At 44.3% G+C, this 21,902-nt stretch overlaps 1 protein-coding gene, 1 non-coding gene and 1 pseudogene across 2 annotated transcripts in view; all 3 read left to right on the forward strand.

Moving 5' to 3' along the window:
* The window catches only part of LOC126249312 (uncharacterized), a 448,424-nt gene that overhangs the window by 397,689 nt on the left and 28,833 nt on the right, over nt 1-21,902 (forward strand). The window contains exon 3 of the mRNA XM_049950969.1: nt 7,627-7,910. Within this exon, the coding sequence (XP_049806926.1) occupies nt 7,627-7,910 (284 nt within the window). The remainder of the gene's footprint in view (nt 1-7,626; nt 7,911-21,902) is intronic.
* Nucleotides 9,385-9,502, forward strand: LOC126212306 (5S ribosomal RNA; annotated as a pseudogene).
* Trnat-ugu (transfer RNA threonine (anticodon UGU)) lies at nt 18,297-18,371 on the forward strand. The gene has a single exon. It is a non-coding gene; the product is annotated as a tRNA-Thr (tRNA).

Below are 21,902 nucleotides of genomic sequence, written 5' to 3' on the forward strand. Positions count from 1 at the left end.
CACTTCAGAGTTGATCGTTTGACCATGTGGAATGACATCGAACAGAATAACCCCTTCAGCGTCCCAGAAGACTGTAACCATGACTTTACCGGCTGAGGGTATGGCTTTAAACTTTTTCTTGGTAGGGGAGTGGGTGTGGCGCCACTCCATTGATTGCCGTTTTGTTTCAGGTTCGAAGTGATGAACCCATGTTTCATCGCCTGTAACAATCTTTGACAACAAATTGTCACCCTCAGCCACATGACGAGCAAGCAATTCCGCACAGATGGTTCTCCTTTGCTCTTTATGGTGTTCGGTTAGACAACGAGGGACCCAGCGGGAACAAACCTTTGAATATCCCAACTGGTGAACAATTGTGACAGCACTACCAACAGAGATGTCAAGTTGAGCACTGAGTTGTTTGATGGTGATCCGTCGATCATCTCGAACGTGTTCGCACGCTCCGCCATTGCAGGAGTCACAGCTGTGCACGGCCGGCCCACACGCGGGAGATCAGACAGCCTTGCTTGACCTTGCGGCGATGATGACACACGCTTTGCCCAACGACTCACCGTGCTTTTGTCCACTGCCAGATCACCGTAGACATTCTGCAAGCGACTACGAATATCTGAGATGCCCTGGTTTTCCGCCAAAAGAAACTCGATCACTGCCCGTTGTGTGCAACGCACATCCGTTACAGACGCCATTTTAACAGCTCCGTACTGCGCTGCCACCTGTCGGAAGTCAATGAAACTATACGAGACGAAGCGGGAATGTTTGAAAATATTCCACAAGAAATTTCCGGTTTTTTCAACCAAAATTGGCCGAGAAAAAAAATGTGTTGCATTACTTATTGAACTGCCCTCGTATATACTGTAATCCTCTTCATAACCACTAATAGCATAGCCACTAGAGGCAGAGTGTGTAAAATAGCTGTTTCCATCACGAAAATCACTTTCTTCGAGCAGCTGGCGTGTTCTTTCGGCTTCAGTCAACAAACAAAGTCAACTTTACGTCGTGAAAAAGTCCGCTCACGAGACTCACTGGCTTGTTTCAACACACACAGCTTCTGCCATCTATTGACAATGCGTGTGAACTAATGTCAGGAGGACAGGCGACGCAGAGCCCCGCTAAAGAGTTCCGTTACGTGTCGGCTATATGGCGACAGAATATCCATCGCTGTACGTTAATACACACGAGTACGACGATGGGTTAGTCGAGATGTGCTATAAAACTCTTTCCTCCATGATTCGATTCAGTACCTCCTCATTAGTAACACGATGCTGCCCATCCAATCTTCTGTAACATCACACTTCAAAAGCTTCTGTTCTCTTGTTGTCTGAATTGTTTATCACTCACATTTCACTTCCGCACACGGCTACACGCCAGACGAATACATTCAGCGAAATCTTCTGATGCTTAAATGTACAGTCTTGATCATCTTGAGCTACAGAACTGAGTCTTGTCAGTAGGAAATAGGAGCCACCGCAGCTTTGTTGGTACACATTTATTACGTCACGACCTGTTTTCGTTCAAAAGAGCACCGTCGGATACGCTGCCAACAGTCTTCATAAGAAATCCTCACAAGTAGTTCAAAATGGCTCTGAGCACTATGGGACTTAACATCTATGGTCATCAGTCCCCTAGAACTTAGAACTACTTAAACCTAACTAACCTAAGGACACCACACACATCCATGCCCGAGGCAGGATTCGAACCTGCGACCGTAGCAGTCGCGCGGTTCCGGACTGAGCGCCTAGAACCGCGAGACCACCGCGGCCGGCCCTCACAAGTAGTACGAGACTCTGCACAACATGCCGTGTTGCTTACACTCGCTGCTCGCCGTGCTTCTACCAGGCGGGATTCATATGATGATCCATTCATTCATAAGCCACATGCTTGCACAAAGAGGGCATATTTATGGCGAGAACTAGACAGGGCTGTAAGGATAGAGGTAGACCTTAAAAACAGGAAAATAATAATAGCTGATCAATGGGTAATTGCCAGACTACTGGTCTTGAGGTCTGTGGTTCGATCACCACACGGTCAAACGATTTATTCCGTCACCCATCACTTCTATCACGTCATGAAGAGATTTGTTTGATAATGTGAAAAATGTCAAGCTGCACCGTGTGGTTCGGAGTACAAGTTTAGCTCTGTAGGTCTCTGTGTCCCCCCCCACCCACCACCCACCACCCCCCACACGCCCTGTATCTTTGGGTAAACTGGCAGAGGTCGGAGGAAGGCAACGCCACACCAATCCCCGATGGTACCACGCTTAGTAAAGCACTGTGCTGTACAAATCAAGTTTCGGGCTGATGACAGTTTTACTTTATTCACTTGACATCGTACTTTATTTGTCTGTAATTCTCAGACAAAAATCTGTATATCTCACTAAATCAGCTGATTCGGCCTCTGTTACTATTTTCAAGTGTGCTATAGACGGACAAAATAAAATATGATTATTGATATTTTATAAACCATGAGCGAAATATTTACATACCCACATCGCTCGGGCATAATACCCGGCTGCACGTTGTAGATAAAATACTTTGTGACTCGATAGACTATTTTTCAGTGAGTTTTGTTACATGACTGTAAATGAGGATGTACAAAAATGGAAAGTGTTTCCTGGCAGAGGTGACGATGTGCGCAGTCAGAGAAGTGCTCACGTCGACAGCAGACGAAGCAAGCACGTCCGCCGTTTGTCAGCCTGCAGCGCTTGCCACGTGCGCAGTCAGCCTGCGGTCTGCGGGCAGGAAGCGGCAGCGGCAGCGGTCTCCCTCAGCTGCCGCAGCTGCAAACGCGACAGGGTCGAAGTGCAGAGTGAATCATGCGAGGCAGCATCAACGGAGTAAAGATTAAAAAGAGAAATACAGGCCGCCGCCACGTGGACGGATTCTTTTGTTCTGGAATGAAACCGATTGTCTGCAGGCAGACCGCGGAGTGAAAAAGTAATCATATTCATTGAAAATAATTACTATGAAAGGCAATATTTGCTACATTCCCATCTACATCCTTTTCCGGAAAATTTTCTACGCACACCCAATTTTTATTTGAGGTTTCGACCCTTCACTGTGTCATCATCAGTACACTACAATCAAAAACGCGAAACAAACTCTATTAATTGGAATAAAATTGAATTTTCATAGCTTACAGCCACGTGCAACAGAGTTCTTACGTTATAGATTATACTGCCCTTAAATATAAATAAAAACGACAATTACATTCAACTAGTACTTTGAAATGAGCGCCGGCCGGGGTGACCGAGGGGTTCTAGGCGCTACAGTCTGGAACCGCGTGACCGCTACGGTCGCAGGTTCGAATCCTGCCTCGGGCATGGATGTGTGTGATCCCCTTACGTTAGTTAGGTTTAAGTAGTTCTCTAAGTTCTAGGGGACTGATGACCTCAGAAGTTAAGTCCCATAGTGCTCAGAGCCATTTGAACCATTTTTTGAAATGAGCGTGGACAAATCTTAGGTCTTGAAACATAGTGCTCTGTACGATAAATGAAAATATTATGGATGTTAGCCGGATTATAATTGAAAATCTAAGAATAAAATTTTCGTGTGCATCGTCAGTCTTACACGTTTAAGATAGTAGCTTGTGATGAAATTGGTTTCTCAGCGACCCATTACAAGATTTTGAACTGGCACATAGTTTAAATGCGAAGTCCCCTGGTGAGCGTAGAAACAACGTAAGGAATCCACCAGTATCGGTGGTGGTGATGGTGGTGGTGGTTGTGAAGATGATGGCAATTCCTTCTGAGGATACGCCTAGGTCGTTCGCAGACAGACTGATAATTTGTCTCGACTTGTTCGAAATGAGGCACGCGAAACTACTACAGAATTAAAATCAACTACTGAATATTCTGTCGGTACCAGGAGGAAGAGACATATTACAAACTTAAATACGCAGTATTAATGTTCTACAGTAATTTTTATTTAATACTTCGTTATCAACCCCTCATTAAAACCATAATTTCAAATAGCTTCAAGATATCTCCATATTTGCAGGTTGTATGTACATTCTTAAGTAACACGTAACGCACATAGCAAAAAGTGTGGGATATTTCTGGTAAAGTAAGGGATAAAACATAGCAAGATTGTGAAATCGTTTAGTATTAACTGCATATATAATCTAAACCTAAAGACCGAGGGATAAAATGACTCTGCCTTCTTTCCACGGAGAATCATTGTAAAACTCCGACGATCTACAGTACAAATGTTACTGCGTCTGTTGTAAAGTTATTACAGCAATCTAAGCAAATACTAAAAAAGAAGTGATTGGTTGCGATGGCAGTCACGTAGACACCACAGTCGCACACAGATTACTTTGGTTTGTGGTTCATACGGAAATAGAGTGTCACGAGAGAAGGTAACGATGCTTTATTAACCAAGGACTTCTGGCAACCACGAGAAATAAATATGGAAAGCAGTGTGCGCAAATCACAATATGTGTTAGTGGTTTGAGTGGATGAAAGAACACATTAGTCTTTCGTCCAGGACTGTCATATGTTTGACAAAGCTGGTGCGGCGTCTGGCCCCACAAGTGGTTCTTCCTCATAGACTATGGTCCTCCTTTTTGTTATAATTAACGATTTGCTTCCTACAGTCAAGTACCGGAAAACGAGCCGTTGACCGTTCTGGTATTTTTACAGGGAAAAGAGACGAAGCTGGAAAAGAATATGGTGTGTCAAAAACATTTCCAGTTTTGAGGAATTGGTACAAAAAAACGTTCTAAAATACGTATAGAAGATGTCTTTTAATTAAATTTTTCGGATTACCATCTGAGTGACAGTTTATTCCTATTGCGATATTTTGATGTTTTGTACCGTCACCATGCCGAAACCTCGCATTATGACGAAGCTAATGCTGTGATGATCACACGAGAAGATTTTGGCACTGAAGTTCGCCGAGAAAATTGGTACATGCGTAAAGAACTACAGGTAAATTTAGTTGTCTTGACGCCAATAAAAGAAGAGGTTACGTAATGGCGTTCAGCTGATGGACGACCACTTTCAGATGATAGCTCCTATTGCAACTTGTACCGTAAAGTATATAGTGAGACGTAACCAATAACAGGTACGTAGGAAATAGGAAGTTGTCAAGGAACTCAAATAGTGTCCAATTACCATCATGATAGACAGCCACTACAAGAGTCATATCGTGGGTGTCTGTGATACTGGTAATGCTTTGGGCATATTTTGAGCGCCTTCACAATTTTCAGTCTGCTATGCACCTATTACTAGTTACGTCTCACAACGGGCTTCATGATATAGTCACATGTTTTATCTTAGTTAAATAATCGTACATCACATTTATATTGAAATAATCCCTTTTGTTTTACTTATAAATCTAATGTTAACACTTTCATCTCTGGAAGTGGAGATACTTCGCAGGTATTGTTTATATTGGTATCGATATCGGAATATGCGAGTAAGACGCAAAAAGCAAGTTTAGCTATTTCATAATTTATTCCAGCTGCCGGAACAAAGTCATAGTTCGTTTAGTGGAAGTGCCAGTTAGAAAAAGGTCACAGGGTATCAAGCAATTTCAGCCGAAATCGTCATTGACAAGTGAAGCTAAGTTTCATTATTCCGTTACAAGAAGCCTTTATGCAACTTGTAAGATCTGTCATCACCAGTTAAGCAGACAAGCAGTGCTTAGTAATTCACTACCAGTAAAGTGTTCACACCCGAATCTTGAAAGAAACGAATCCCATGTATAAAACAGCTCCGAACGTTTGGGCGCTTTACAACTGAGTTAATAAGTTAAATATTTGACGTTAAGCACGTAAGCGAGAAAAGTGAGATTTTTCCTAAATATGGAATTGTGCACCATACACTGTGTTCTTGAGGTGGTGGGTCTAGAACAGGATAAGGAAGAGAGTATACCTGCTGTTTCTGCTTTTTGTGCATTGTGAGTCACATTTTTTATCTTACTTATATGACATTTCATCGCATTTACACTAAAGTAATTCCTTTTGTTTTATTCCTAAATATAATATTAACTTTTTTCATCTCTAGAAATGGAGGTACTCTGTATATTCGCTAATTTAAAATATTTGAGCCAACAAAATTTCACTGCACCACATACTTGCCTTTAAACACTACTGGCCATTAAAAGTGCTACACCAAGAAGAAAAGCAGATGATAAACGGGTATTCATTGGACAAATATATTATACTAGACCTGACATGTCATTACATTTTCACGCAATTTGGGTGGATAGATCCTGAGAAATCAGTACCAGAACAACAACCTCTGGCCGTAATAACGGCCTTGATACGCCTGCGCATTGAGTCAAACAGAGCTTGGATGGCGGGTACAGGTACAGCTGCCCATGCACCTTCAACACGATAGCACAGTTCATCAAGAGTAGTGACTGGCGTATTGTGACGAGCCAATTGCTCTGCCACCATTGACCAGACGTTTTCAATTCGTGAGACATCTGGAGAATGTGCTGACCAGAGCAGCAGTCGAACATTTTCTGTATCCAGAAAAGCCCGTACAGGACCTGCAACATGCAGTGGTGCATTATCCTGCTGAAATGTAGGGTTTCGCAGGGATCGAATGAAGGGTAGAGCCGCGGGTCATAACACATCTGAAACGTAACGTCCACTGTTCAAAGTGCCTTCAATGCGAACAAGAGGTGACCGAGACGTGTGACCATACCATCACGCCGGGTGATACGCCAGTATGGCGATGACGAATACACGCTTCCAATGTGCGTTCACCGCGATGTCACCAAACTTGGATGCGACCATCATGATGCTGTAAACAGATCCTAAATTCATCCGAAAAAATGAGGTTTTGCCATTCGTGCACCCAGGTTCGTCGTCGATTACACCATCGCAGGCGCTCCTGTCTGTGATGCAGCATCAAGGGTAACCGTAGCCACGGTCTCCGAGCTGATAGTCCATGCTGCTGCAAACGTCGTCGAACTGTTCGTGCAGATGGTTGTTGTCTTGCAAACGTCCCCATCTGCTGACTCAGGGATCGAGACGTGGCTGCACGATCCGTTACAGCCATGCGGATAAGATGCCTGTCATCTCGACTGCTAGTGATACGAGGCCGTTGGGATCCAGCACGGCGTTCCGTATTACCCTCCAGAACCCACCGATTCTATATTCTGCTAACAGTCATTGGATCTCGACCAACGCGAGCAGCAATGTCGCGATACGATAAACCGCAATCGCGATAGGCTACAATCCGACATTTATCAAAGTCGGAAACGTACGCATTTCTCCTCCTTACACGAGGCATCACAACAACGTTTCACCAGGCAACGCCGGTCAACTGCTTTTTGTGTATGAGAAATCGGTTGGAAACTTTCCTCATGTCAGCACCACCGGCACCAACCTTGTGTGAATGCTCTGAAAAGCTAATCATTTGCATATCACAGCATCTTCTTCCTGTCGGTTAAGTTTCGCGTCTGTAGCACGTCATCTTCGTGATGTAGCAATTTTAATGGCCAGTAGTGTACCTGATGATGGCGTAACTGCTGAAAACTGATTCGTGTAGCAAATAATAAATACTGTAGAATATTGCGCCAGTGTTGTGTGGGTTTCATTTATAAGGCATAAAATTTTCTACCAGCCATCAATGAAATGAACGGTACTAATAAAAGCGCCACTGTGTTGCAGGCGGAAGGCAACAAAGCAAGCAACCTCAGTAGCAGCAGCGAGGAAGACAGTAGCAGTAGCAGTAGCAGCAGCAGCAGCAGCAGCAGCAGTGGCAGTAGCGGAGGACGAAGCCGTCGCGAGATCTCGTCCGCCTCCGAGTCCGGAGTGCCGGTGATCGATGAGAGCTACGGCGCTCCCCTGCCCAAGGCGCACAACGCCACCTCGCTTCGGCTCTACGAGACGCTGGTCGGCGGAGGCGGGCCCACGCTGCCCCCAACAGACAGCCCCATCAAGAAGCACCACAGGTAGGCGCGCGGGCCTTCAGCACCGTGCAGGCGAGGCACGAGTCAGCTCGGCGCAAGCCCCAGAAGAGACAGGGCCGGGCGTAGCGTGGGTCTCATCGCACCCTCTGACTTGACTGCGCCTTGTAGGCAACTCGACTACAGTATTTTTACACACGTACATGTTTGGTGGGCTGTTTCCGTCTGTTTCAAATACAAATGAAATAACTCTGTAACCAGCCACTAAACACTTTTTTTAAATCTTCGACGCGTTCCGGTGTCTTCGGGTCATTATCAGCTGGTAGTTACAGTATTTGGCTCAGATACATAGCTCCTCGAAAACCAACGGAAACCAACGATGTCAAAATATCGAAAATATTTTTTTCAGTTGCATAATGCCTTTGGTGAAGTAGTGAGAAGCAATAGCCCATTAAATTTCACGCATGCAGCCGCGCAAGTAAAATTTCTTCCACTGATATTTCGGCCGTGTATCGACCAGCCATCGACTTACTCTCAAGATGGCCGGACGATATTCTGCCGAAATATCAGTGGAAGAAATTTTATTTGCGCGGCTGCGTGCCCGAAGTTTAATGGACTATTCATTACGCCGCAAAAAGTTGAAAATGCATAGTGAGAAGCAATGTTTTGGAACTGATGTGGCATCTTCTTTGTATATTGTTTACAACTTTACTTGAGATCAAAAAAATGTTCAAATGTATGTGAATTCCTAAGGGACCAAACTGCTTAGGTCATCAGTCCCTAGACTTACACACTACGTACACTAATTAAACTAACCTATGCTAAGAACACACACACACACACGCCCGAGGGAGGACTCGAATCTCCGGCGGGAGGGGCTGCGTAGTCCGTGACATGACGCCTCAAACCGCACGGCCACTCCGCGCGGCACCTGAGATCTTACAAGCATTTTGTAACCCCCGACTTACAGACATATTATATCGTAAGACGAAAAACGACGGAGGCATAATAAGTGAAAAATCTTCAACATTCTGATTTACAGAGATGTTACATCGTAAGATGAAAACACATCAAGTGCTCTGAAAGCCAGGAAACGTTAGATATTGTACTTGTAACATCTCTGATAAAGTTTGTAAACAGTGAATGTGTAAGCTCAAATGCAGCGCTTTCTATGAAAGTGCACAGTGAAGATGCATAGGACTGCACGTATGCCATAGCAGTATCAAAGTATTTCTTCGTATTAAACAGTCAATAGCTTTGTGTAATAAAAGCGATAAACTTAAATCATTCTAGATATCTGCACGTCGTTGCTTTACGAGGACCTATGTCCCTGACCTTAAAATCGGAACTGCGATTTGATGAAGGAGCAAAGCCTCCGCAACGCGTCGAAAATAAAGAGTTAATTTTTAATGATTGGTTATGTTTGTATTTATGCTTTGACTACAGTATACTGAGGATGGCAATCAATGAAGTCAGCAAGGCACAATATAGCGAATTGTTTTTCATTCCTCTGTCCTGCGGCAACGGCCTTGCCGCAGTGGATACACCGGTTCCCGTCAGATCACCGAAGTTTAGCACTGTCGGGCATGGACGGGACTTGGATGGTTGACTATCCGGGCCGCCACGCGCTGTTGCCATTTTTCGGGGTGCACTTAGCCTCATGTTGCCAATTGAGGAGCTACTCGACAGAATAGTAGCGGCTCCGGTCAAAGAAAACCATCTTAACGACTGGGAGAGCGATGTGCTGACCACACGCCCCTCCTATCCGCATCCTCATCTGAGGATGACACGGCGGTCGGATGATCCCGATGGGCCACTCGTGGACTGAAGACGGAGTGCCTCTGTCCTGCGGTACAGCAGCGAGTTCAGTAATACGTAAAAGAGAATGACTTGCAAACTGACATTCGCGCAGCATAATGGGAGTGCCTTGTGATATTCTTTCTCACTACATTCTGAGAGAGAAGATGGTCTTTTTCTAGCCATAAATTGGAACTTATATGAATTAAACTCGCATTTCTTACGTTTACAATTTAGCTTCTTCTGATCCTACGGAGATAAAGTATCTAGACCATAACAGATTTGTTCCTATTCAAGCATCTAACGCAATAAATTTGTAAAATTTACATCTCATATTCGTTCCATTTAATTAAAAAAATGTATTGTAAATACTTCATGTGTTTGCTTGTTTGCATCTAGGAAAAAAGTGAGATATAGGGGTATGCGAAAGTTTCAAACGTACGTTGGTGCACCCCAATGGAAAAGAGGTTGAGAAAGGTGGCTAAGAGTGATGTATGGTCTTCTTGGGTGACGGTGGTGGGGAGAGGGGGGGGGGGAGAGGGGGAAGAGGATCGGTCGAACTCTGGTTCATGTTACCTTCACTGCGACTGGCTTAGCGTTACCTAGTGGAGGTACTTTCACAGGCGCAATACAGAAACCTTTAGTACTGTAAAGATAAGGAAAACGGATTTTTCTGAAGGGATAGAGGTACTCTTCAAGTACTTTCACACACACACACAGTAATTTGATATTTATTCTGTGGGACTCGTCTCATAATTAAAATGAAAATGGTACCCACGCCAGGTTCTGGCAAAGTAAGCAGATTTCGGAATTGGATATTCCCTTCGAAATATTGCCAACCGAGACTTCCTCTGTCCATTTCTAGTTCGCTTGGTATTTGGGAAAAAGTCCCTGACTTAACATGGGTCACTACCCGAACAGCCTTTCCACCTAGAGAATGAGAAGAATTAAAAAACCATTTTTCATATCCCAATAATTTTGTACAGAGAAGCAGGTTGGTTAATATAATGTAGCGGGAAGATGTTGGTGTCTCTCTAGCATCTGCGACATAAGACACCGCAGATACAACATCGACAAAGAAAATGGATTGGTGCGCATTCCGGTGACGAGAGTGTTAGGAAATAACTAGTTTTATTTCCTGGATGGACGATACTCCCCTTGTACATGGCAGTCGAGAACAATTGTTGACAAGCAAAAGTGGTTGAGACAGTGATTAAAGGTTCGTGAGGATTGCAATATTGGCGGGATGAGGTATCTTTTCAGAATAGGACGGAAAGCTCGTGGCAAGTAGTACTTGTTGGTAATGGTCTCAGCAGGCAGGTGGTGAGAGAGGAAGAGTGAGTTTTCCTCGTATTCCTATATCCCTCGTATGTACAAGAACTGTGGAGATCAGGTGCAAAGAACATCAGAGGCACACTAGATTAAGACAGGTGACTAAGTCAGCCATTGCTGAACACTGTCTAGAACTAGATCATGCCATGAAGTATGAGGATACCAAGATTCTAGCACAAACACCCAGATTTTGGGACAGTGTAATAAGAGAATCGATAGAAATTAAAATGGCTGACGATCTTATGAACCGTGACACAGGGTACCAGCTAAGCACAGCCTGGGATCCGGCTCTGGAATTGTTAAAGGAGCAACGGGGCCAGCTGCAACACTACACTAACAGAAGAACCAGAGACTTGGAGATGGAAAACGAGCCCCTGACGGACTGCCAGGCGCACCAGACCGAAGATGGAACACCCAGAAGTGGGACTGGTGGGCGCGGACCGCAGAGGGAACATCCAGAGCCGCAGCGGACGAAAAACGGAGCGGCAACGCTCCAGCAGGTCGCAGGGAATGGGCGCGGACCACAGAGGAAGCGCCTGCAGCCGTTGGTGGAGGGGGAAGGCCATAGGCATAAATACTGGACCAGGTCCACTCGAGGAACAGTCTCAGGTCGCACCTGATGAAGGTTACGAGCTACGTGACCGAAATATCGTGCAAGTACGACGCTGATATCCGGCAGAACACCCGACAACCCAAGATGTCAAGTTTAATGTAACTTAGATGAGCTAAAGGATACGTCATTAGGGATCCAGTAGCAAATTCTAGATTTGGTGCAGCAGATGGCTTCTAAATGTTTATGTCGCTTTATTCTGAGATAGCACTGATTGCACATCAATTGTCGAGCTTTTGTAACCTGACTCATAGAGCCAGTAGGGTAAGAGGCCTAATCACACCGTTCTTTCAGTGTTTCTGTGTTGTTTAACAAAGAGTGAAGGAGGCCAGAATACTATTGTGAAGTATGAGGAGCATGCTGATGGTGCTTCAACTGCAGACAAGGCGTTAAATGCCTGCTCGTCGCTTGGGAGGCCGCTTTCTTCATACTTGGGGGCGAACGCTGCAAACAGCCCCGTAATCGGCGGCGTCCCTGGCCGTCGGTGCGCTGGATAGCCGGTTAACCTCGATGTCTGAAAACAGCGGGCGAGATCTCCGATCACTCAGAAGGCGCCCGTTGTGGCAGAATTAGGTTGTAACCACACGCCCACGTGGTCGTTCCGCTCCGGCCTCACCTCACTTACGCAAAAGGCGTCGTCCCCATTTTTAGAGACTTAAATCAGTGTCAGTGACAGGCTAATTCACTTATAATACGTCGATGGTCTACATATTAAGGCGACAAGAATTCGTCATCATAGTTGACAACGCTGCACTATCTAATGACACATTCCGTCACTCAAAATATTCAGTCACGGGAAAACGTTGGCAGTGACCGGTATTTCATAATGTACTTGAAACCTTTGGCAGATATAGCTCCACAGAATTGGTCACCAACACGAACGTTTTTTAAGGATCCGGGAGAGATGTGCCGGCCGCTGTGACAGAGCGGTTCTAGGGGCTTCAGTCCGGAGCCGCGCTGCTGCTGCGGTCGCAGGTTCGAATCATACCTCGGGCATGGCTGTGTGTGATGCCCTTAGGTTAGTTAGGTTTAAGTAGTTCTAAGTCTAAGGGACTGATGACCTCAGATGTTAAGTCCCATAGTGCTTAGAGCCATTTGAACCATTTTTTGAGAGACGTGTCTCGACTAAGATCATGCTTTCTTCAGTCGAAAGTTTGGTTAGGTGTAGCTGTGCTTCGTGTTGTTACCAGTCATCCAATATCTTACCTCGTTCCCGGAAGGAACGCGGTAGAAATGATTGTATGCCACCGAACTTGCCCTTACCTCTCTTGTCTTATTCAAATGGCTCTGAGCACTATGGGACTTAACATCTGAGGTCATCAGTCCCCTCTTATCCTATTCCTACGAGAAACGTTCGATAGTAGCATCATATTTCAATCGGTGGGGAATATTTTTTTATTTAAACATACCTACAGCGTTTCGCAAAGTTGTTGTTCCACATATACTATAAAATCGAGTTAGCCGAAAAGCTGGAAAAAAAAACAGAATATGGCCCGCTAAAACGCTTCGTGTCTTCTCCTTCCTGTCTTTATTACGATTTTTTAGAGGGTCACAATTGACAGGTTTCTGCTCGTCGTTCGTGTGGCATTTATTTTGAGGACAGATAAGTCCCTTACTATTCTGTGTTTGGAAAAAAAATGTTCAAATGTGTGTGAAATTTTGTGGGACTTAACTGCTAAGATCATCAGTCCCTAAGCTTAGTCCGCAGCTCGTGGTCGTGCGATAGCGTTCTCGCTTCCCACGCCCGGGTTCCCGGGTTCGATTCCCGGCGGGGTCAGGGATTTTCTCTGCCTCGTGATGACTGGGTGTTGTGTGCTGTCCTTAGGTTAGTTAGGTTTAAGTAGTTCTTAGTTCTAGGGGACTGATGACCATAGATGTTAAGTCCCATAGTGCTCAGAGCCATTCCTAAGCTTACACACTACTTAACCTAAATTATCCTCAGGACAAACACACACACACGCCCATGCCCGAGGGAGGACTCGAACCTCCGCCGGGACCAGCCGCAAAATCCATGACTGCAGCGCCTAAGACCGCTCGGCTAATCCCGCGCGGCTCTGTGTTTGAAGTTTGGGTCTGTGCCGTAGAACTTTCGTGAAAACGTCAGGATAAAATCGTCACAAGACTTTCGGATTAATATGTAATGATCAATTTCTTTAATACAGCTGTTACACAGGGCAGAATAATGGTTATAGAATAGATAAATCACAACTGTGGACTGGCGCTGGTCTCTGTGTGTCTGATTGGCCAGCAATGTAATCGCTGTGCGCCGTTTTCTCATTTTCTTTTCGACGCCGCCGGAGGTCCTCGCATTCAGTCGGCACTGTGCTTCTAGGCTTTTTGGATTCCTACGACAAGGATGAAAGCTGAAGCTTTTTGGATTCAGCTCGATGCTAGTTTCCTCTGGCTTGTGTTTTCTATAATTCCGTTCACATGTAAGAGTCACATGGGAGGACATCTTTCATTATTTTGTAATTTTTAATTTAATACTGAATTTCACTTAGATTCCGGAGAATATTTTTATTGTCTCACTTTATTTCCTAGTAGTTTTTTGCAAGCTCTTCATAACGACACTCTAATCCATGTCCTAGCTACATTCGTTTACAAGCTACACCAATTTATATGATTAGAAAAGGATAATTCGCAACAATCACGTGCACGCATTTACTCAGGCAAAACAAGTACTGCGGTATAGCCACGTACATACACGAGCAATCCATTGTGGGCTAAGCATTTTTTACGTATTGTTAGTCTCGTAGTTATTAGCGATTCAAATCTGACAATATTTTGTCACACAAGAAAATTAAACCGAGTAAATGGAAGTTTACACGTCAACATCGGTATAATCATAGGAATTCTGTACTGCATGCTGTCGTAACAAATCAACGCTTTTCATTGCCTGCAGCAGAGTTACTTTCCTCACTCTATCCGCATCATTTAGCCGTTCAAATCCCATGTCATAGGCATCACTATTTAGTCATTCGCAGATTCTTTCGTCATCTACGTTTTCTCAACCAGAAATTTGTATGCTAAACGAAAATACTCGTACTGACTATAGCTATATATTTTATGCTCCTTTTTTTACTTGTCAAAAATCACCAGATTGCGCATGAATAATTCGCACACAGATAATCGAGAGTTTGCTGTATTTTACTAATACTGAAAAGCCTCACAAAAATCGCAGCGAGGTTGGTCAGTGAACCAGGCCATCCGTCCATCGAGAAGCACTGGGCTAAGGATTGGGCCCTTAGTTCCGGGGCTTTAATAGTGTAGGAGCGTAGCTTTGAGGTGCACCAGGCGACGTCAGCGATCAGCGAGACCTCGGCGACCACCCCGCGACGCGACGCCGGCTCGGTAACCCACTTGGACAGGTTGCGAAGCTCAGAGACGGCGCTCCATAGCCCTGTCTGCGCCGCCCTGGCCATACATAGCGCACAGCCCGCCACCACGAGCGTGACTCAGCCGGCTCGCAGCACAACCTGTCCTCGACCTGACGCTTTCTCACAGCAACACACACACACCTCTACATATCTCAACGACTTCCCTGAGGTTTCCACCGAGTAAATACCCGCTATTTGCCACCCCGTCGCAGAAACTACTGTACGTATGAAATGCTCGTGCTCCGTGCTGAGTTTATCTCAACATCTGAACTTCATTTAGAGCTTCTAGTTTTTTGCTGGACGCAGCTCCCAGCATAAGAGGTGTCTTGTCGACATGTCAGTAGGCGAAAGTACGACAAACTGCGGCGAATTCATGTCACACTACCTCTTGTTACCATTACTGGTGATGTTAATTCATGAGAACGTGTACAGCTCCATTCTACACAGTGATGTCTTATACCTCTGTCACTTGTTGGGAGGGTGGTAAATTCTAGTGAATGGGGAGTTATCACAAAGGGAGTCCCACAGGGTTCATTTTTGGGTCCTCTGCTGTTCCTTATTCATGTGAATGACCTCTCACTTAACGTTCAGCAAGCAGAACTAGTACTTTTTGCAGATGACACGAGTGTTATAATAAATCCCATTCCAGAAGAAGCAGCTGAAGATATTGTTAAGAATGTCTTTCATAGAATTATTAAGTGGTTCTCAGAAAATGGACTCTCCCTTCATTTTGAAGAAACTCACCATATTCAGTTCTGTACACCGAATAGATGTAGCATATGAACAGGGCTCAGTTAACAGGGTAGATTTCTCCAAGTTTTTGGCTGTTCACATTGATGACAACTTGAACTGGAAGAAGCATATTACTGAGCTTCTCAAACAATTAAGTTCAGCTTCTTTCGCTCTTCATGTAATCGCTAGTCTTGGTAATAAACAGATCAGCCTCCTAACGTACTTTGCATATCTCCACTCAATAATGTCTTATGGAATAGTTTTCTGGGTAACTCACCACTTAGACATAAAGTACTGATTGCACAAGAGAGAGCAGTGAGAATAATTAGTGGTGTTCACCCAAGGACGTCATGAAGGCACCTATTCAAGGAGTTAGGTATTTTAACTGCACTATCAGAGTACATATATTCGCTGATGAAATTCGTTATAAATGATCCATCTCAATTGGCAACGAACAGTGATGTTCATACCTACAACACTAGAGGGAAAAATGACCTTCCCTATCCGTTATTGAAGCTGTCAGTTGCTCAAAAAGGAGTACATTATTCAGCAACAAAAATCTTTGATCATTTGCCCAACAACATAAAGCGTCTGGCAGATAGCAGATCAAGTTTTAAATCTAGCTTAAAATCATTTCTTTTGGACAACTCCTTCTATACCATGGACGAGTTTGTTTCAGAACTGGCAAAAAAAAGTTGTATCTCTAAATGTAGTTGCATGTGTAGAACTAAAAATTTGAGTAATATTAACATTGGCAGTATTCACGTCTGTATATACATCTTGTAATCTGACTTGTTCCACATCATATCGATAAAATAATCGTAAAAATGATCTACGAAACATGACATAACTAAACTAAAACCAAACTAAACTAAACTTCCTCCTTCCGTGTTCCAATCGCGAAAGTTGCTGCTAGTAAACTCTGTATTAGTTAAAATTACTCTGAACCTTCTTGATACTTTCGCGAGATATAAGAGCATTTTGATTAGTGATCAAAACTTCCTCGGTCCCAGGTTTGAACCCCACCATGGCTTAAATTTTGAATAAAGATCATCAGCAATGGCGGCCGAAGACTTTCGGCATAAGAAGTCGGCCTCATTCAGCCAACGGCCCTGTCAAAGAGGGCGGAGGAGCGGGTAGAGGTTCAGGGCAGTCTCCTCTCTTGTCCTTGGGATTGGAAACTGCCCCCTAAAGACGGAAGAATCATCAATTATCAGCGGCGTGAGGATGCAAAAGGCAATGGAAACCCCCTGTATTAAAGACACATAATGCGTATCAACAGGGCATGTAGCCTGTAACAGAAAAACTGTCAAGGGGGAAGTGACCACGAGAAAAAGATTGAATAACCAACGAAAGGATAACGTTCAAAGAGTTGGGTAGTGGAATGTCAGAAGTTTGAATGTCGTAGGGAAGTTAGAAAATCTGAAAAGGGAAATTCTAATGCTCAGAGAATAACTTCCATGGTACTAGAGGGAGCTGTAGATGTAAAAACTGTAGAGCAAGAGAGGGATTGGAATACTCCCAGCAAATAATTGAGGACGTAGGCCGCAAATGCTACTACTAATTGAAGAGGATCGCACACGAAAAGAATTCGTGGCGGACCGCAACAAACTAGGCGAAGACTGATGACGAGAAAAGGGGGAGAGGACGAGGTGTGTTCAGGAAGTTTTCTTTTCTCGGCGATTTTCGGTTGAAAAAATGCGGAATTTGTTGTGGGACATCGTGGAATATTTCCGCTTCAGCCCATGTAGTTTCTTGAAGTTCCAATAGGTGGCGACGCTATACATACCCTTCCAAATGGTGTGTCTAACGAAGGTGCGTTACTAACAGACAGCTGTCATTGTGTTTCTTTTGGCGGAAAACTAGAGCATCACAGATATTCATAGGCGCTTGCAGTATGTCTTCTGGCAGTGAACAAAAGCACGGTGAGTCGTTGGCCGAGGGGTCTGTCATCATCGCAATTAGGTCGTAAAAACCTCTTCAATCTTTCACATGCCGGCCGGCTGCACACAACTGTACTCCTGCAATGTTGGAACGTGCGAACACTCTCATTAGATGAATATGAAGATGGTATCTGCTCTTTCGGACATGTCCGAAAGAACAGATACCATCGGTGACCTTGCAGCTACTTAGAATGAAATGATAATTAAATCAAGACCTTACGCTGTCGACAGGCGTTGATATACATCAACGGGGACAGTTGAGAATGTGTGCCCCGACCTGGACTCGAACCCGGGATATCCTGCATACATGGCAGACGCTCTATCCATTTGAGCCACCGAGGGCACAGAGGATAGTGCGACTGCAGGAATATATCCCTTGCGCGCTCCCCGTGAGACCCACATTCCCAACTTAATGTCTACACACTACATCCGTAGTGCCCCAGCCCATTACACTCATTACTGGCGGCAAACAATCTTACCGACTCCCGTAAGAGTTCGGACAATGCGTGTGCATCCAGCACAGAAGAAGAAGGTCAATGGCCGGTTAGCCTTAACTATATGCAGATGGTGTCTGTTCTTTAGGACATGTCTCACGGGGAGCGTGCAAGGGATAAATCCCTGCAGTCACACTATCCTCTGTGCCCTCGGTGGCTCAGATGGATAGAGCGTCTGCCATGTAAGCAGGAGATCCCGGGTTCGAGTCCCGGTCGGGGCAGACATTTTCAGCTGTCCCCGTTGATGTATATCAACGCCTGTCAACATCTTAAGGTCTTGATTTAATTATCATTTCACTGTCATTAGAGGTGATCAATGGATCACATTCCAACTCCTCGCTTCACAACTAGACTTCTCTGTCGGTAGTGCTGACACACTCGTCCACCCGTTGGGGTACTCAGAGGTGTGTGCCCATTGGTTTCCTCGCCACCTAACAGAAGACAATAAAAAGCAACGAAGGACTCTGTATGGAACTGCTTGCACTTAACGAAGCTGATCGTGAGATTTATTTGTCGAACATCGTCACAGGCTGGTTGATCACTTCGAACTGGAAACAAAAGACAATCCACAGAGTGGCCCCTCACCGCATCTCCTTCGAAAAAAAATTTCAAAGCTGCACTCACAGCCTTTAAAGTCATGGCGACAGTCTTCTGGGACTCTCAAGGGGTTATTCTGTTCGTTGTCCTATCTTATTGTGCAACGATCAACTCTGAAGTGTACTGTGCTACTCTCAGGAAGATGAAGAAACTACTTCAACCTGTTCGTCGCCACAAAAATGCAAACGAACTTCTCCTTCTCCACGACAACGCAAGGCCTCACACAAGTCTATGCACCCGAGAGGAGCTCACAAAACTCCACTGGACGTTGTTCCTCATCCACCTTGAAGCCCGAATCTCGCACCTTCCGATTTCCATGTGTTTGGCCGAATGAAAGATGCGATCAGCGGGAAGCGGTACGTGAATGATGGGGATGCAGTAAGGCGTTGACTCTGATGTCGACCAGTAGAGTGGTAGCATGCGGGCGTACGGGCCCTCCCTATAAGGTGGTGTAAGGCCACCACATTGAACGGAGATTATGTTGAAAAATAGGGTTTTGTAGCCGAAAGAGTGGAGAAGAATATGGTGTGTTTTGTAATCTTGAATAAAATCAGCTGCTTTAAAAAAAAAAAAGTGCTACGTGACTTATTGAACGCCTCTCGTACTTTTGAAGGAGCAATATATTGTTTTACTCTTTTAGAAAAGTACGCCCTCAGAACATTGGTAGAAAACGACATCGCGATGCACAGTGCCTCTCTTGCAGCGTCTGCTATTGGAGGTCGAACTTACTGAACGAACCTGTGACGAAACTTGCTCTTCTTTCGACCTTCTCTGTTTCTTCTATCAATCCTACCTGGTAAGGATCACAGGCTAAGGACCAATACAAACATCGGTCGAGCTAGAGCTTTGTAATCTACCTCCTAAGTGGGTAAATTACGGTTACTGACGATTCTTCCAATGAATCTCAGCCACAGGGTGCTTGTCTTTCCTACGATGGGTTAGATATTGTAGTACCACTTTAAACCGCTCCGCTCGCCTGTCGCCTGATATTTAATGGCAGGGAGGGGGGGGGGGGGACTCTTTGCAGTGATTATTCGGCAATCGTGTAATCAAACAATACTAAAATTACTAAAAACACTTCACAAAATTTTATCACCGAATATTGAAACCAAAATAGACGAAATGTTGATCACCCCAAAAAATTACACCGATACTTCTGGAAAACCGATGTATGTCCGCATTGTGAACTAGTCCACATTACTGAATCCATCATGCCGTCTTCGCTCTAGATCATTTACTTTGTGTTTCAGATTTTCAAACTGGTGACGGCTGTCTGTGGAACAGTTATGATGACGGAAAGGAAGCAACGTAGTTTACCACAAGTAGAAAGGAAAATATAACCCACTTCCATATTTTCATTTCAATTCTGAAGTTTCTGTTCTTTCTGTCATTCTCCCATGTTTCATTCTTCGTCTTCCCCTCCTCCTTTTTTTCCTATTCTTCTTGCAGATAGTTTTCAGCAAAAAACCCCAACTGTTTAGTGGAACATGTGCTGAAATATGCCTTCGTGCTAACAGGGAACCCGGTTCTGAGTTTGCGTCTTCCTCGCTTGTCGCTAATATTCCAGCACCAAAGCTCGACTCGGAGGATTCAGTTAATTTCCACTATTTCATGCTCTGCTGTTCTACTGAATCACGTGTATGGATTGCAAACCACATGTCTTGTACTGTAGATGTCAGAACAGCTTCATTCTGCTTAATTTTTCGGTAGCATAGCCTTCAGCAGCGCGTAGTCATTGAGAAATTAAGACCTTGCTCATACTAGACGACCTACTGAACCATCAATCGATACTCCAAACAATGTATTTTGCCTAATTACGATAGTATATTAGAAAAGCATTACAACTGTGCAGTCTTTTTATTCCAGAAAGGCGAGATGCTATCTCAGGTGATCCCATATTCGGCATGACTACTTCCTAAATATCTCCATGTTAAACTGATCTCCCCTTCAGATTTTCAGGGGGATTCGACCAAAAATAATATGCAACTCGCTTAGTTCTCGTAAATCTGTAGGGATCTATAGAATAAAAAAATTACTCAGAGAGCAGTGAATATCCTGCCGTGACAGGCACATTGTACTGAATATGAAAGAAATGTGTGGTTTTAGGGCAAGTATAACAACGTTACTCATTTTTCTGTTTAGGATAAAGTTAAATAGATACATATGAGTGAGTGATTTTTGAAATATTTTGTTGTGTTCGTTAAGGACACTGAAAATTTCCTGGCATGTATTTCGTGTACATCACCTTGCATTCTAACACAGGTTGTAGTACCAGTTTCTATACCGTTGCAAAAAGCACAAAATGTCTGACAGATTTTCATGATGAAAGACTCGAATCTTCTGAAATAATGCGGAAAATCTCTTGCATGGTGAGATGTTGAGTCTACTAGCTATTTGTCGGTGTGGTATGACTTCCTGAGTTGTGTCGCATAGGGACCAAACAAGCCTACCATAGCATAAAGATTCGCTTCTTGTTTCTATATCCACACATTCCCTTTTGATTTTCTGAGGCATTCCAGACACATGCTTCCATTCGTAGTGTTAATCGTTTAATGTAGATTACGAACCACTGAACTTCTGAAAATTGTAAAACCCGAACGATAATGTCGAATAAATATTGAACAAAAGTGGTTGTGCAGAGCGAAACATGTATTAGTAGGGGCCAACACAGACAGCTCACTGGCTGCGCCAGATGCGAAACTCAGATCCAGAAACTTGTTTCTGATGACATCGTTATTCTGGAAATTAACTCTCGGCTGAATACCACGAATTAAGTCTCTGATGACTGTGAATACAAATTACGCATTAAACGCACTTCATAAATAAGTATCATTTACCGGCAATTAATATTTGAATGATTACGTAAATTAATGGGACACGTTAAATAACGTCATTCGAGCATATCCATCGCACAAAAACTAGTTTTCCTAGACCCTTATCGCTTAGGCCGTCCACTCGCTCTCCGCTCTCCATCTGCATACGCACCTGCTGCGCAACCTAAGTTACGATGTTTACCCTACCTGTGGCGCAGGGTTTTTGTTCCTCACGCGACGTGGATGTCAAATGTGAGCCGTGTATCTCGTGTTTCCATATAGCGGAAAAAGTAACGAAATCTCAGTTTTGATGCGTTGATTTCTTCAACGTAGAGCCGAAAG

This window comes from Schistocerca nitens, chromosome 1 (assembly GCF_023898315.1).
Source record: "Schistocerca nitens isolate TAMUIC-IGC-003100 chromosome 1, iqSchNite1.1, whole genome shotgun sequence".
NCBI classification, from domain to species: domain Eukaryota; kingdom Metazoa; phylum Arthropoda; class Insecta; order Orthoptera; family Acrididae; genus Schistocerca; species Schistocerca nitens.